Source organism: Telmatherina bonti (assembly GCF_933228915.1).
Source record: "Telmatherina bonti genome assembly, chromosome: 24".
Classification (NCBI taxonomy): Eukaryota; Metazoa; Chordata; class Actinopteri; order Atheriniformes; family Telmatherinidae; genus Telmatherina; species Telmatherina bonti.
This window is the reverse complement of record NC_136633.1, coordinates 11,414,794-11,429,852: the sequence shown is the minus strand read 5'-3', so window position 1 is coordinate 11,429,852 and position 15,059 is coordinate 11,414,794. Positions and strand designations below refer to the sequence as shown.

Sequence of the window (15,059 nt, the reverse complement as noted above, 5' to 3'; positions counted from 1 at the left end):
TCACGATCTCCTCCTTCGTTGCCATGTTTGCTGTTGTCTAACACTGACATTGCAACCCTGAGGTGAACTCTGCACTCTGTACTGTTCTCTTGTGGATGTTCGGGCTAACGGCATGCTAATATTAGGAATGCAGCGTTACAAACAGATTTATGGAGCATAACTGGGCTGTTAGATCACTGCAAAAACTCAGCCTTAAAAAACAAGAAAAAATATACAAAAATTTGGTAAATGTTGCTTAAAATAAGATAAATTATCTGCCAACAGAACATGAGAATTGGCTTGTCAAACAAGTAAAAATACTCTTAAAACAAGAGGAATTCTCTGGCATAAAAACTAAGAATGATCTTACCTTTAAAAAAATAAGCATATGTGTAATTAATTTAAGATTTTTAATCTTACTTAGATTTCAGATTTTGCAGTGATGTCACATTGTCACAAAACGTCTGCATCCAGCATCTGCTTGAGTAAAGTGCAGTATGAACATCAAACCACATGAAGGTGTGACATTTTTCAAGCACATGGAAAAACATGTTAAAATAAAACCGGGAAACGCGACAAAATAAGCTAAACGCATAAATCCAAACACTATAAAAAGGAACTAAATGCAGTAACATGTCAGTAATTGCATCTCCAGGTCTTTCAATATATCCATCAATCTATTTTCTTACCACTAAGTCCGATTCAGGGTTGCGTGAAAGTCCAGCAATCATTGGGAAAAGGCAGGAAACACCCTGGACAGGTAATCAGTCCATCTTTCAATATATGTTTAAAATGATTAAAAAAAACGAGATGCTGAAGTTGTAAAATGTTTTGAAAAAGGAGATGGCAGGTGTGCTGCAGGTATCCCTCCAACCACTGGTGATGGACTAAATCCACAAAATGGAAACTCAAAGTGGTTAGAATTAAAAGACCTTACGCGTTGGTGTATTTTTTTTTTTATTTTTTTTTTATCATTCTTGCTCATTTTTAATAAAGGCCTTTTAATTCTAACCACTTTGAGTGCCTGGACCTGGATTTTTTGGATTCATTCCTCTCTTCGTGCTCGTAAAACGTGTTGTAGACTATTTCAGTTAAAGAAGAACGATACTGAGACGCTAGATTCTGCACAAACATGGGAGATAGTCGACGTGTTCAAACCTGGAGAGAACAAAGTCGACGGACCACAATCCTTCATTTGTATTTTATTTGTGCCAGTTATTTTTCCAGCCTTTCGTTGTGCCTGTTCCAGCTGTTTGAGATGCACATGTTGCTGCCATCACATTAAAAATGAGCGAATATTTTCCATGAAACTGTAAAATATCTCAGTTGCTGTTAGCAGGTTGGTTCAAAATAGTATCTTTCAACTTTTGTTACCGAAGGTGGCCCAAGAATTTGGTTTCCCAAAATTCATAATTCTTTTCATTTCCATCAAACAAAAGCCAAGACCAATGGCTTGTATCAGTTGATCGTCTACTCATTGTGCTTTCAGAGTCATCACATCAGTGGAAACACACAGTCTTTGACTTATTCTGGGTTAGCAGGTTGAAACTACGCAACGGCTTCGTGTTTAGTTAAGACTTAAGCTTTAAGCACGCTAATATCATCCAAAAAAACACACAGGAGACAGTTGCTTTCTTGACTGAACTCACATCACAGAACCAAATAACAAGCCTTCAATCGTTCAAACATAAATTCCTTTCAAAGAAAAATAATCATAATAAATGAATGAACATGTTTACATAAACACAAAAGAATAATTGAGAACACCTATCAACAGTTGTAACATGTCATATGTTGTTTATGTTCTATTGGAAATAAAAGAAAAGGACTTCATGAGGTTTGCATTTGATTTCATTTACATTTCAAACAGCGTCACAACTTCTTTGGAGCTGCGTTTCTGCTATTTATCACTAAAATACAAATGATAAATTCATGAATTATCATCCTCGTTTGACCATTTGGGACTGTTTTTGGGCTCCATTGTGTAAAGTTGTACAGTTTCAGTAAAACACATCCTCTCAGCATCCCGACCCTCTCCGTGATGGATGGAGCTGTAGCTCCTCCCTCAGCTGTGCATTCTCCAGCTTTATTGTTGCTTCAGCATCTCACACTTTCACTGCAGCCTTTCTCTTCAACGTAGTGAGGAAGATGCTGACCACAACCTCCAGGTTCATCCCACTGGTATCTCTCTGGATTGGTTTCCTGTGTAACACCGGAGTCGACGCTGGAAGGCACCGCACTGATGCTGCTGATGCTGATGAGGATGAGTTCTGGTTGGAAAGTGTTTCCAGGGCCAGGTGTGCATCTCGGTGCCTCAGCCTGCACAGTGTAGAGGCGCTCTCCACACCTCTGCAGGTACGTGTACAGAAACTACTTTTTCTTTAGTAGACATAATCTGTTTTATTCACAACAGAATCACATTAACTATAAAAACTACCTTAATGCGACGCAATGAAAATTCTTCCGTGAGTTCTACAACGTTAAATTAGAGAGACGTAATAACTTTGGTCATTGTCCTAATTCACAAAAAGCAGACATGAAGTCTTTGTGACAGCTTGTTATACTGATTATATTGTTAAAGCAGATCTCTCTTCTGTCAGACACTATCTCCACACACACACACACACACACAGAAACAGGAAGATATAATGCTGCATGACCCCCTTTTTACCTTTTTTGCTCCAGGCTCCAGACTGATGACTTCCTTAGACCGATGATAATTTCACTGAATGATGGTTTAGTCCATGAAACAGATTAGTCAGACTGAATCTGTTTCTGCAACTGCCTGCATTTATGAACACAAAAACCTGAGAGTACATTACTACAAAACATTAGAAATCAGAAGGGTTATTTCCAAAGCCTTCAGCCAGAGACATTTTAATAGTCTAGTCATTGGCCGCTGAACTGTGAGAGTTTTCTGCACCAAACCCCGACTAAATAATCTTTTAACAGAAAAGTCAATATGAGATTTATCTATGAAACCGATTTCTGTTAACCTAGCTAACATAGGAAGTGTCCCAATGTTTGCACTAGTCCCTAACCTATCACTTACTACATGGAGCTGCACTATATAGCACGCTATAGTGTATTATATAGTCTGTTAGTCACAGATCATGTGACTACCAGCTGTCACCACGGCAACCACGACAAGTGTGAAGATGTTGTTCCAAAATCTAATCCATACTCATGTGAAAATACTTTCTTCCCTTAATGCATTTTATTCTATTTGTTACATAATTATTCAGTAAAAACGGTAAAAAAAATGAATGGTCTATAGTTTTAATTTTAACTTGTTTTGATCTTCCTGTCACTGGCGCCATTTTAAGCTCCAGTCCGCAATGTATTGTGGTCAATATTGACTGTTGACTCACTACTTTTCAAGATGCATTGAGTGTAATATTGAGGGCACTAGTTTTTTCTCTTTGGACATCTGGATAACTCCAGAAAATGGCATGACCACAATATAGTGCACTATAAAGGGAATCCCGTGAACATTAGGACACAGCGTTAGTCTAGCTCAGGGGTGCCCAAACTTTTTGCCTCCAAGGGCCAAACTGAAAACGATCCAAACACTGCAGCTTTAAGGATGAAACACAAGTAAATTAACAAAGTTGTTATAATTAATGTTCAATAGCTAATACGGTGTATTGTTTTCCTATCAGGGCAAATAAAATGTCACATAAAAAAATCAATATGGCAATAGAACAATAAAGTCATAGTTAGAGGGGCAAGAAACAATAATTACAGCCACTAAACTGCAACCAAGCGCAACATGTCAACAACTAATAACAGTGCATGCTGAACAAGGCAAGTTGCTGATACTTAGTGGGACACATGAAGTTGATCTTTGGACATGAACAGTCTCTCCATGTTGGGTTGCACCTGGTTCACTGACAAGGTGAGAATGTCATTGGGTCCCTCTGAGTCTGGACTTATTGAGGTTCATGTCACAGAGCTGGATGAGTCTTTTCATCCAGCTCTGTAGGGTATTAATATGAACAACGACTAGCGGGCCAAAAGGACAGTGCTGGCGGGCCGATTTGGGCCCGTGTGCCCCACTTTGGGCACCCCTGGTCTAGCTAATGTCATGAGCTACATGCCACCACAGTGGAGACAAAAAAAAAACTGTCCCTTTGAATTTGAGGACAGTTTAGCTAGCCTGGCTGCTATCTATTAGCCTAGCTAACATTAGCTGGTCTAGCTAATGGAGTCTAAAGAATGCTCTCTTCTTTTCAGTCCATCATCATGAACTACATGCCACCACAGTGGAGACAAAAAAAAAAAAAACCCCCAAAAAAACCAAAAACTGTCCCTTTGAATTTGAGGAAAGTTTAGCTAGCCTGGCTGCTATCTATTAGCCTAGCTAACATTAGCCGGTCTAGCTAATGGAACATTAAAAAAATAGTTTTTTAAATTTTTTTAATTTTTTTATGTCAGACTTCCATCCTGTGTTGCATTTGGCAACTTTGGAGACAAATAAAAACTTTATTTTCAAGGAGAAGGCACTCCAGTGCCCCGTGTGTGTGGGAAATGGAAGTTATATTATTTCTGCATGTTTATTTTTCACAGGATTTGTCTCCTCATATCGGTTTATTTTCTCCAAATATCATAATCTGGGAGATTTCTGGGAAATAACAATGTAGGTAAGGTCCAGAAAAGACTGGTATAAAACAGGATTTCCCGGCCAAAACGAGATACTTGACAAGTATGCAGCAGTTAGCAGGTTTTTATGTTGCTAAAATTCATCTAATCAGAATTTTCACTCACATTTTTCACATTTTTTGGGGTGTAAATTCATCTCTCATTTCTCATTTGCTCTTCATTTAGCTGCACTTTGTTCAGAAAGTAGCTTGTAAACAGCATCATGTGTGCTAAGCACACAACCTGTTAATGTGTGATACGTCATGGAAGTGTTTATTTATCACTGGACAGTCAGTTTTCATTTATACCCACCAAAATTAATTTTGACCAACATTTTGCAGGTTGATAAATATTCATTTAGAGCCCTGCCTACATATACCGTAATCTTTTGCAGAGTTAAGCTGACTTACTTTGTCAGGTTTAGGCATAAAAAAAAATACTTGGTTAAGTATACTGCATATTTGGTACCTATCCCTGTGGTGCATAAAGGATACAATTCAATCAAATACATACGTTCTATCATTGGTTAAACTCTTCATTTGGAATTTTATTGTTGTATTTTGTTTTTATTACTTAATCATGCTTCATGTTGGTCATTGAAGTTGTCGTTTATTTTAAGCACTCTAGAGTATTTTAAGTACTCTAACTGGTATCAAACCAGTAATGGCATCCCCACACATTATGTCATTCCTATCACAGCAGAGCTGCCTGCTCGTCCATTGTCCTGTCTGAGCAGCTCCACTCAGGCGTGATGTAATGATTTGTTCAAGTGTGACTCAATTAGTCTTGACAAAGTACAGTCAGAAGAGCAACCTTCACTTCGATAATCCCGCTGCCACAGAGAACAAAATTTAACTCGGCTCAACATCAATTGCGCTCTATTTATTTATTGACAGAGCATGTCAGTGTAAAAGGCTATACACACGTACAAATTCTCTGTCATTGGTGCAGATGGCCCTCATACGGTATATATACATACACACACACACACATATATATATATATATATAATGAGGATTTATGCGCCACTGGACATGACATGGGGGGGTCACGTGTTTGTTTCAAGTAAGAGTGCACAAGTGCTTCAAACCACAAAATGTTTTTATCTCCATTGTCTCACAGGACAGAGTTCACAAAAATGATGGCTTATGAATACCATTCAATGCAAAAACCTACAACTTGCAAATGTAATTTGTCAAAATTTGGCTATATATATGTATATATTTCCACCTTATGATCCAGATTATTGATATAAATAAGTTTTATATCTCATTTCTCTCTCCAATGTGACCACAGTTATCTCCGCAGTGTCTGTGGGTGTGTCTTGGAGAAAGGAACTCAATAATTTCCTTTCTTACAATGTGTCCCCTGATAAAGTCTTGCCAACCCTCATGTAGAAATGTCTGGCTCCACCACTAGGCTCACAATGAGGGATTTTATATTCCCCATGGCCTGGAAACACCCTGTAATCCACTGGGAGGAGCATGTTGTGAATATCAGTAGAGAAATGTGGGTCTGGGTTTCTTTCCTGAAGTTGTTGCCTTCATGACCTGTCCTCACAAATGTGAAAATGGTAAAGCTGTAAAGGTTAATGCACTAATGAACCAGCTACTCATGGACCACCCCAAACAGGGTGGTTAACCTAAGATTGAACCAAAAAAGGAAACTATTGAGGCAATAACCCGCTTCTGTATAGTATGGATGTATATGTCAGACAGAGTAGGAGGTTAGATGAGAAGAATTCGCACAGATTATACCTTCAGTAAGTATCTACCAAGGCAATGATCTCTCCCTGCTGCTGTTCTGCAGATCTAAACCCCCTCAGCCTGGTCATCGCAATGAGTAACTCACTCTTTCATTCATTTTTTTTAACCGCTTTGTCCAATTTAGGGTTGCATGGAAGCTGCAGCCTATCCCATCAATCATTAGACGAGAGGCTGGGTACACCCTGGACAGGTCGCCAGTCCATCACAGGCAATGAGTCACTATGGCTGCCATTTTAAAGTAGAACAACCACAAAGCCACATACTCTAAATCAGCATTATAAAACTGTATATTTGCATTGAACCATTGATACACCTCACCAGGATATACAGCAAGGATATCACAATGATTTAGCCTGAATAAATGGGGCCAAATGGTACCAAAGAGGTGCAAGGTGAGCCAAACTGAAATGGTTAAACTACCAAAAGGTAGCACAGAAAACGATCAGGACAGGACGTTGGTAAAAAAAAAAACGGTGAAAGCTGTAACATTTTAGCTGTACTAATCTCAATAAAACTTATATCCTTACCCATAATAAGCAGCTGAGCAAAGTCTTGATGTTAGCGTAGCATACCTCTTTTAGGATCAGTGAGAGTTTGGTTGAAATAAACACCTTTGTTACTTTGGCTTTGAACCAAAACTGGAATCACTTTGTCATCTGGAATAAAGACTTTGCAGCAAACAGTCAATGTTTGACAAAATCTTTCACAATGCTCCAAGTCAATTAGATTGTTGTCAATCACAGATGATCACAAACAGGGACCATCTGCGAGCTGCAGCATGAAGAGGCAGGTTGAAGTGTAACAATGATGTGAGATGATCACTGATGTGATTCAGAGAGACAGAAACACTCCTGCTGTTTGTGTATTACAGCTCCATCTGTGGTGTTCGAAGGGATGAAGGACATCTCTCTGTGGGATGAAGAGATTTAATGTTAGACACAGACAACGTATGTAAACGACTAAAGCTGATCTGCAGCCAGTCAGTTGATTATTTATCAGAATACAGTATGAAGCATGATTAACTGGTGCAGATGTCCGTTTAGAGACTGATTTTATCAGCAAGATCTTTGTTAAACATGTGGAAAAGTAACCAAAAGAAAATATCTTTTGGAAATTTGGAAAAATATACAAAACCAGAGAAACAGACCTTTATAGAAAAAAAATTGTGGAATTAATGTCCATACCAAATCATTTTGTGCAGCCCAACACATAGTTACCCTTTGCACACTATATTAAGGGCCATCCCAAACCATGTAGGGTGGAGTGGACTATTCAGCCTTCATATAGCAAGTCTGCAAGTTTGAATTTAAGTATTTGATTGGAAATGATGATGGAAAGTCTTTCGGAATCCCTTAAAAGCATTTAAAGTGTCATGTACTGTATCGCCTTTATTTATTGGATGGTGGAGATAAAGGAGGCAGCTGGTGCAACTCTGAAAGTTATATGAGAGTTTCCCTGATTCAGTTCCTCAAGTCAACCTTTTTTACAGACTTAATGTCCAAGACAAAAAGGATAAAAAAAAAAAATACAACTTAAAAGTTGAAATTCTGCGAAACAGGCATGGAATAAACAGGAGTAGGTACCTGCTCTATATCACAAGGCCATGTGTGTAAAAATGAACAAAATTAGCAGGTCATGTTATCTTCGGGATATCTTAACTTTTTGCGCCCGGCAACCATCCTTGCGGCTAGCAACCAGATCTACAGCACTACAGCCGTACACACGGGCATTTCATTGTTGTCATGGTGACAAGCCTATCCTTTTCAGGTGGAGGGAAGAACGTTTTCCATTCTTGTCCATCTTACTCGTGCTCTGCCCCTCCGATTGAAGTTCCTTTCATTGGTGCAAGTGTGACTTCATTGGGGCGCGACATTCACTTGTGAAGGGGTATTGTGTTGGGGGTGGTTTGGGTTAAAACCTGGGTTTACTGGTTTAATGAAAGTATTGAGGAATTTTAAAGTTCTCTACTTAGTTGAGCTGAAGTCTCTCATGGTTCACAGCTGGGAGGAGACTCAGGTTGGAGGTTCAATCTCAGGATGTCAGAGACCAAGCGGATACCTGAAAGTACTTGAAAATTAAAATGAACTAATGATATGGAAAGAGAGAACAGAATGGATTGTATGAGGTAAAGAATGAGTGATGAGGGGAAAGACAGAAGGATGGAGAGGAAGATGGAGGAAAGAATAATGCATGAGGGAAGATGGGAGTATTATGGGAAGGACGGATGATATTGAGGCTGGAGGGAAGATAGAAAGCTAGATCAGGGAAATGAAGACTGATGGAGGTGGAGGATAGATAGGTGTGAGATGGCCACAACATGGAAGGATAAATGAATGAGGGAGGTGAAAATAATGAAGGAGGAAGGATGAAAGAGTGATGAGTTGAAGAGAGCATGGCTAAATGGAGGAGGGAAAGGAAGGATAAAAAGTAAATGAAGGATGAGGATAGATAACAAGATAAGTTGGTGGGTTAGAGAAGGTGGGAGGGTGGAAAAACAATGGATGGATGGATGGATGGATAGATGGATGGATGGATGGATGGATAGATGGATGGATAGATGGATGGATGGATGGATGGATGGATAGATGGATGGATGGATGGATGGATGGATAGATGGATGGATGGATAGATGGATGGATGGATGGATGGATGGATAGATGGATGGATGGATGGATGGATGGATAGATGGATGGATGGAAAGATGGATGGATGGATGGAAAGATAACTGGATGAGGCAACTGAAAAGGATAAAAATGTTGATGAATAATAGAGGAAGAAGACAGATGAATGGATAACGGAGTGAAGGATGGATAGGTTGAGGAAGAAGGAAAGCTGGAAAAACTAATAAATGGATGGATGGATGGATGGATGGATGAGGGGATGATTGATGGGATGATAAAAGGGTGAAGAAGAAAGAATGACTAGATGATAGATTTCTAGGTGGTAAATTTGAGGATAGATGAATTAAAGGAGGAATGGTCTTATGGACGAGACAGGATGGAGGAATGAATGAGGGATGGATGAATGGATTAAGGCAGGAATGATAAAGAAAGAATGGGTGAGGGATTGAAGGAAAGATAAAAGGATACAAAATGATGAAGATGAAAGTGAAAATAAAGAACAGGTGAAGGGAGGGATGGATGATGAGGGGGGAAGGAGGGAGGATAGAGCAATGAATGAACGAAGCTGAGAGAACAGAAAGAGGAGAGAGAGAATGAATAGATGATGGAGGAGGAATGAGGGTGAAAGCTCAGTGGTGGTTAAAGGTTGTTACAAGTTAATGTGACTTTGTCTTGGACCAGACTGGCTCTGACATGAAGGTGCGTTTGACCAAACGGACCTCAGCGGGTAAAAAGATGATGATCTGATCTTCAGACTGATGCTGATACTGAAGATGTTCTTGAGTCAGAATCATCTCCTGAATATTTTACTGTTTAAAGCAGAGGTGTCCAAAGACGGTCCTTCATGGCCACAATCCTGCTGGTTTTCCATGTATCCTTTCACCAAATGGACCCAACTACCAATGAAGTTTTGCACATAGACATAGTAGACATAGAAAACCTGCAGAGTTGAGATCTGGAGCTGGACACCATCAGCTCAAAGGATTTTTAAAAATGACAGCATTGTTTCAGATGCATAAAAACTGCCTTCATACTAACTGTGAGTTATGTACTTATGGTTTTGTTTAGATAGCTGTAATTATCCTGCTTTTCTCTGAGATTTGACAGCACTTAGCTATAATTACAGCTTTAAACTGTACTTAATTCAATTATTCATTTGTGCTTTTCTCTCTTTCTTTCTCTGCTTTTTTTTTTTACTCTCCTCCTCAGAGTGATGGATCCTTGGGCTGGTGTCATAACCACAAACAGTGCTCAAAGGTATGGAAATATTCTCTTTTTAAATAACTGCAGCAGCAATCACATTATGTTCAAGACAAGAGCAACAAAAGACTGGAAGCCATTTAAATCTAAGAAAGAAAAAAAAAGAAAAGAACGTGTTGTTAGCTGGTAGTTGTCCCAGAGGAAAAAAGTGGGGAAATAATCTCCACTTTCCAAGTGACTAAATGAAAAAATACTTGGAAAAAATTTAAGGATTTTCATGTCATATTTAGCCTTTCTTTAATGACCTGGCTCTAAGTTGTCCAGCAGCACCAGATTCCAGCTTTATCCAGACGCTAAGGCAGCTAGCTTAGGCTGCTGTTGAGCTAACAACGTACCTGGATGATGTCCATCAATAGCTGCAACATAAACACTTTGTAATCAGATAGATAAAGGTAGTTTCCATGTTCATCAGTCAGAAAACAGAAAATTAAAATCCTTCTTACAGATCATGTATCTGGATCATGTTAGACTCGTAACTTAAATGTCATAAACACATTATGAAAACCTGCGATTTCTTCTTCTACTGAAGAATATTTCCAACATGTTCTGTCATTAACTATATTTACTTATTCCACTCACTCATTACTTATTCCTGTAAAAGAGTACGGAGAAATATAAACTCTTATGACCCAACCTACTTTTCCAATTCACTAGTTTTCTGGCTTCAAACACTAGCTGTGTTCCCATTACCCCTAGAACTGCACATGAATATTGCAAAAATGGTAATGGAAAGACCGGACTAAAAAAAAAAAAAAAAAAAAAAAAGTTAAAATATCACCAAATGTTTTTTTTTTTTTTTTTTTTTTTACCTCTCATAACGTGGTTTTTCAGATTTGCCCGCATTTCATTATCCGTAGAATCACACAAAACTTGAATTTCACAATTAAAAACGGTTATGGAAACATCTGCATTTTGAAAAACGTCTCAAATAAATAATAAAACATCTTCATGCTATCATCAGGTGATTTGTCGAGACATGTTGATATATAGCTATATCACAAAACTTAATGGAAACAACACTCCTTTTGCATTTACGTGTCCCCGGGCATGACGTAGGGAGTCACCTGACCAGTTTAATTCAGGTAAAGATGGTGCAGTATGTATGGATGGAGAAGAAGATCAAACTCTTTTAACAAATAATGTAAACAGAGTAATATAACCACCGTCACTGTTAGCAAGTAAAAGCATAAAGCAGATTTTTAGAATGAATAATAAAGCTAAACAAAGAAGAAGGGCTTTGAAAAGCCATAGCAAATCCTCCACAGCTAGTGGAAAACCCTGAAACAATGTTACCTGGCTAACAGGCTACTTAGCTAACAGGCTACCTGGCTTACAGGCTACTTAGCTAATAGGCTACCTGGCTAACGGGCTACTTAGCTAACAGGCTACCTGGCTAAATAGCAAAACTGGCTAAGTAGCTACCTAGCTACCTGGAATAGACTGCATGTCTCATAAAATGCCATCTGTGGAAACACCTGATTGTAGCAATTGTTGTTTGTCAAAATTTAGAAATACCACTTTTATTTAGTGGAAAAACTGTAATGGAAACGCTGCTTGTGTAGATATAAGAATATATCGCAAAGTTTTTTTGCATTTACACGTCATTGGATGCATCTCCCTACCCCCAGTTTGTGAACCACTGCATAAGGGGATAGAAGGCAAGTATCGGATTGTATAAACAGGGTTTTAAGTGAAGTTTCCACCATAAAGTAGTACGAAATGTCTCACAAACTGTATCATGTATGATCACAAGAAAGTGTTTCAGCTTGAGAAAAAAAAAAAAAGAGTAGAATATGTCTCCTTTAAAATGTAGATGTGATGAATGTTATCAGAGTTTCTCAGTGTCCTTTGAAACCAAAGCTCCTTCATCCAATCTGCAGCATCATCAGAGACTGGTTTTTATTTGCAGAAGCTCCTCTGGGATCAAGATGGAGCTTTGGGCGTTTCATCTGTCACATCGTCTGATCTGACTTCAGTGTCAAAGTCTACTTGCATTATTTAAAGTGTCAGTTCAACCGCATCCAATTATCTGCCGAAGAATTCACCCTTTACGGCTACTTTTTCTAGCATTTATTGATTAAACTGCATATACAGGCTGAAATAACTGCTGTCATATAGGCTGTGAATTAACAGTAAAAGTCTCTGACTTCTATTAAAACAATCAAGAAAAAAAGAATGGAAAACTTTATTTCAGGCACTTTGAGGAATTTCTTGGACATGTTTTTGTACGTCCATGAATGGACAAGTTTCTGCTTATGATGAGGTGTTGAGGACGGACGAGGACTGAAAGGATTTGCGCTGATTCGTCCTTCCACATCTCTTTTTTCTCAGCTACCAGTAGGTGCTTTCCTCCAATTTCTGCCTCATCACAAAGTTCCTACTTGTCAAATGTATTTCCAGTGTAGTGAGATGTAATTTCTGATGTAGGCATGAAATGGAGCAAAAAACGAACCGACGCTGAGGCTCAGGGGGGAAAGGCGTGAGAGTGGGAACGTCAGTCTGGATTAGTGGAAGAGCCCACTCGTAGAGATCAAGTTGGAAAGATTGGAGATGGCAGGACTGGAAAAGGGTGATCAGACATGCTTTCAGACATTTTTCACAGCATACCAAGAAGAAAGTGAAAATAACTTTTTCCTCCTCATTTCCTCACTGACCTGCAGTGTTTCATATTTCTGGCTCTGACTGGGTGTAATGTTGACAGTGTGAGCATAGAGATGAAGTAAAATAATTCATAAATGAGTAAACACATTTGCTTCCTTTTTGGAAAATAAGGTAAAGCAGTAGAAATGTTGGTAATAAGCTCTGCAAAAACGCTTAAAGGGGTGCTATTATGGTATTTGGAGTTTTCTGAACTTTCTACAGTGTTACAGTGTTGAATCCTCATCAAACATTTGAACGGCACTGTTTTTTATCACCGAAACGCATGTTTGAGTTTGAGTTTTTTCTACTTGGAAATCCTTGTGACGTCCCGGGGGATAAGGTTCGGTGATTGGTTACCTTCTACTGGTTAACAAGGGCATGTACAAATACATCAGGCGGGTGGAAAACATCGGATAAAGTTATTTCCAACGATGGCTGGTGAGTTTACCAAAGAGAGACATCCTGCTACATTCGTTGCTGTGGGTTGCTGTTTTCCACTTTGTTTTTTCTACTGCTCATATTAGAAGGCCTTTCTCTTTATAAATTCCCAAGCATGGGGTCAGTTAACCCTGGGTACAACTGAACGCCAAAGCGCCGTGCTTCCAGTGACGTGCGGTCAGGAGAGGCAGGTGAGGCAGTGCCTCACCTGTCATGAATTTAAAAACGGACAAAATACATACAATTAATGTTAATATTTTCCATTAATCTGTATTTAAAATACATTTCCAGTATTACTACATACATATTTCTGACATTTTATTCCAAAAAAAATTTGCCATATTTGACTTATCACCCATGGCAGAAACCCTGGGTGAGGCAGTGGCGAGCGGTGCCTCACGCCTGAAAGCGCAATCCAATACAAACTGGGTAGAATGATGCATGCCCGTTTCTGTTCCTCGGCCTATTGCCAATATGAACTTTACATAAATATTAATTATACACCATGACTTTCTACAGTCTGTGTAATGTCTTTTATGTATGTGAGAGAGAGTTATCCTTGCCGATCGTACAATAAAGTGCAAAGAAAAGTCAGCCGGTGAGGAACGCAGTACTCTGCCTCATCTCAAGGGGGCGTACGCGATCTGGCAGGTGCTTTCTAGCTGCAGCGTCTTCAGCAGAGGCAACTGAAAGTCGGCGCCAAGCTGAAGCAAGCGGCTATTTAATACTCTGCCTGATCCATCTCATTATGGAGGATTATATTTCAACACTAAAAAATGTCTCAAAACTTGATTTCCAGTTCAAACAGAAGGTGATATGCGATGGAAGACCAATGCTGGAGCTAAAAGGTTTGCTTCAAACTGAGTCAAAGAGTCGTTCTTTTCAAACTGAGTGGTACAAGCGAAAAGACTGGCTGTGTGGAAAGGTGCTGTTTTTTCCAGTTCTTACAATTGTAAATCGTAAATCTGACTCTTGAGAAGTCAGTGCCTCACCAGCCTTGAACCTCACTGCACGTCACTGCGTGCTTCGTCTGCGCTGCGTCTTTGCAAGTGATCGCAACAATACGAGTAAAAAGGACTGGTTTTACCAGGTGCGCTGCGGTGTGTTTCTGAAGCGTCCCAGAAATGCTTCCCACCACACAGAGGCAGATGGCTGCCTGTCCTTGAGCCCGGTTCTGCATGAGGTTTCCTTCCTGTTAAAAGGGAGTTTTTTCCTTCCCACTGTCGCCAGTGTGCTTGCTCAGGATGGGAGATTGAGTTGGAGCCTCCAACTCAATCTGTTGGTTTACTTATATAGGCTATTATGAATTGGCTTTCATTGTTTTTTTTCTGTCTGTAAAGCGTCGTGAGATGGCATTGCCATGATTTGACGCTATATAAATAAAGTTGAATTGAACTGAATTGAATTGCTGCTGCTTTCCGCTTTTTGCTGCTTGTCGCTTTGAAACGTCGTCAATCCAGAGCGGAGCGGATCGTTGAGGCAGGAAATCCATTGTTGAAAACCAAAGTAGATCCGGTGGATTTCGCCAGTAAAAGACGAAATCCACTTGGACATGTCCACTTTGGATGCATTTTACTCTGAAACATCACCATTTCTCAATCACCGGCGCGAAGATGTGAGGTGCAAGACGGTTTCACTTAATAAATGACATTGTGGAAAACGCGCATTTATCTTGGAGGAGGAAAGCTGGGTCATTTTGTAACCTCTTGTTTTG

The 15,059-nt window shown here is 39.4% G+C and overlaps 1 protein-coding gene across 1 annotated transcript in view; it reads left to right on the top strand.

Annotated features, from left to right (window-relative positions):
• Positions 1-822: 822 nt before the first annotated feature.
• The window catches only part of anos1a (anosmin 1a), a gene marked incomplete at both ends in the record, with an annotated part of 42,918 nt that continues 28,681 nt past the window's right edge, over positions 823-15,059 (top strand). The window contains 3 exons of the mRNA XM_079264068.1: positions 823-829; positions 2,081-2,334; positions 10,217-10,264. Coding sequence (XP_079120194.1) covers positions 823-829; positions 2,081-2,334; positions 10,217-10,264 — 309 coding nt within the window. The remainder of the gene's footprint in view (positions 830-2,080; positions 2,335-10,216; positions 10,265-15,059) is intronic.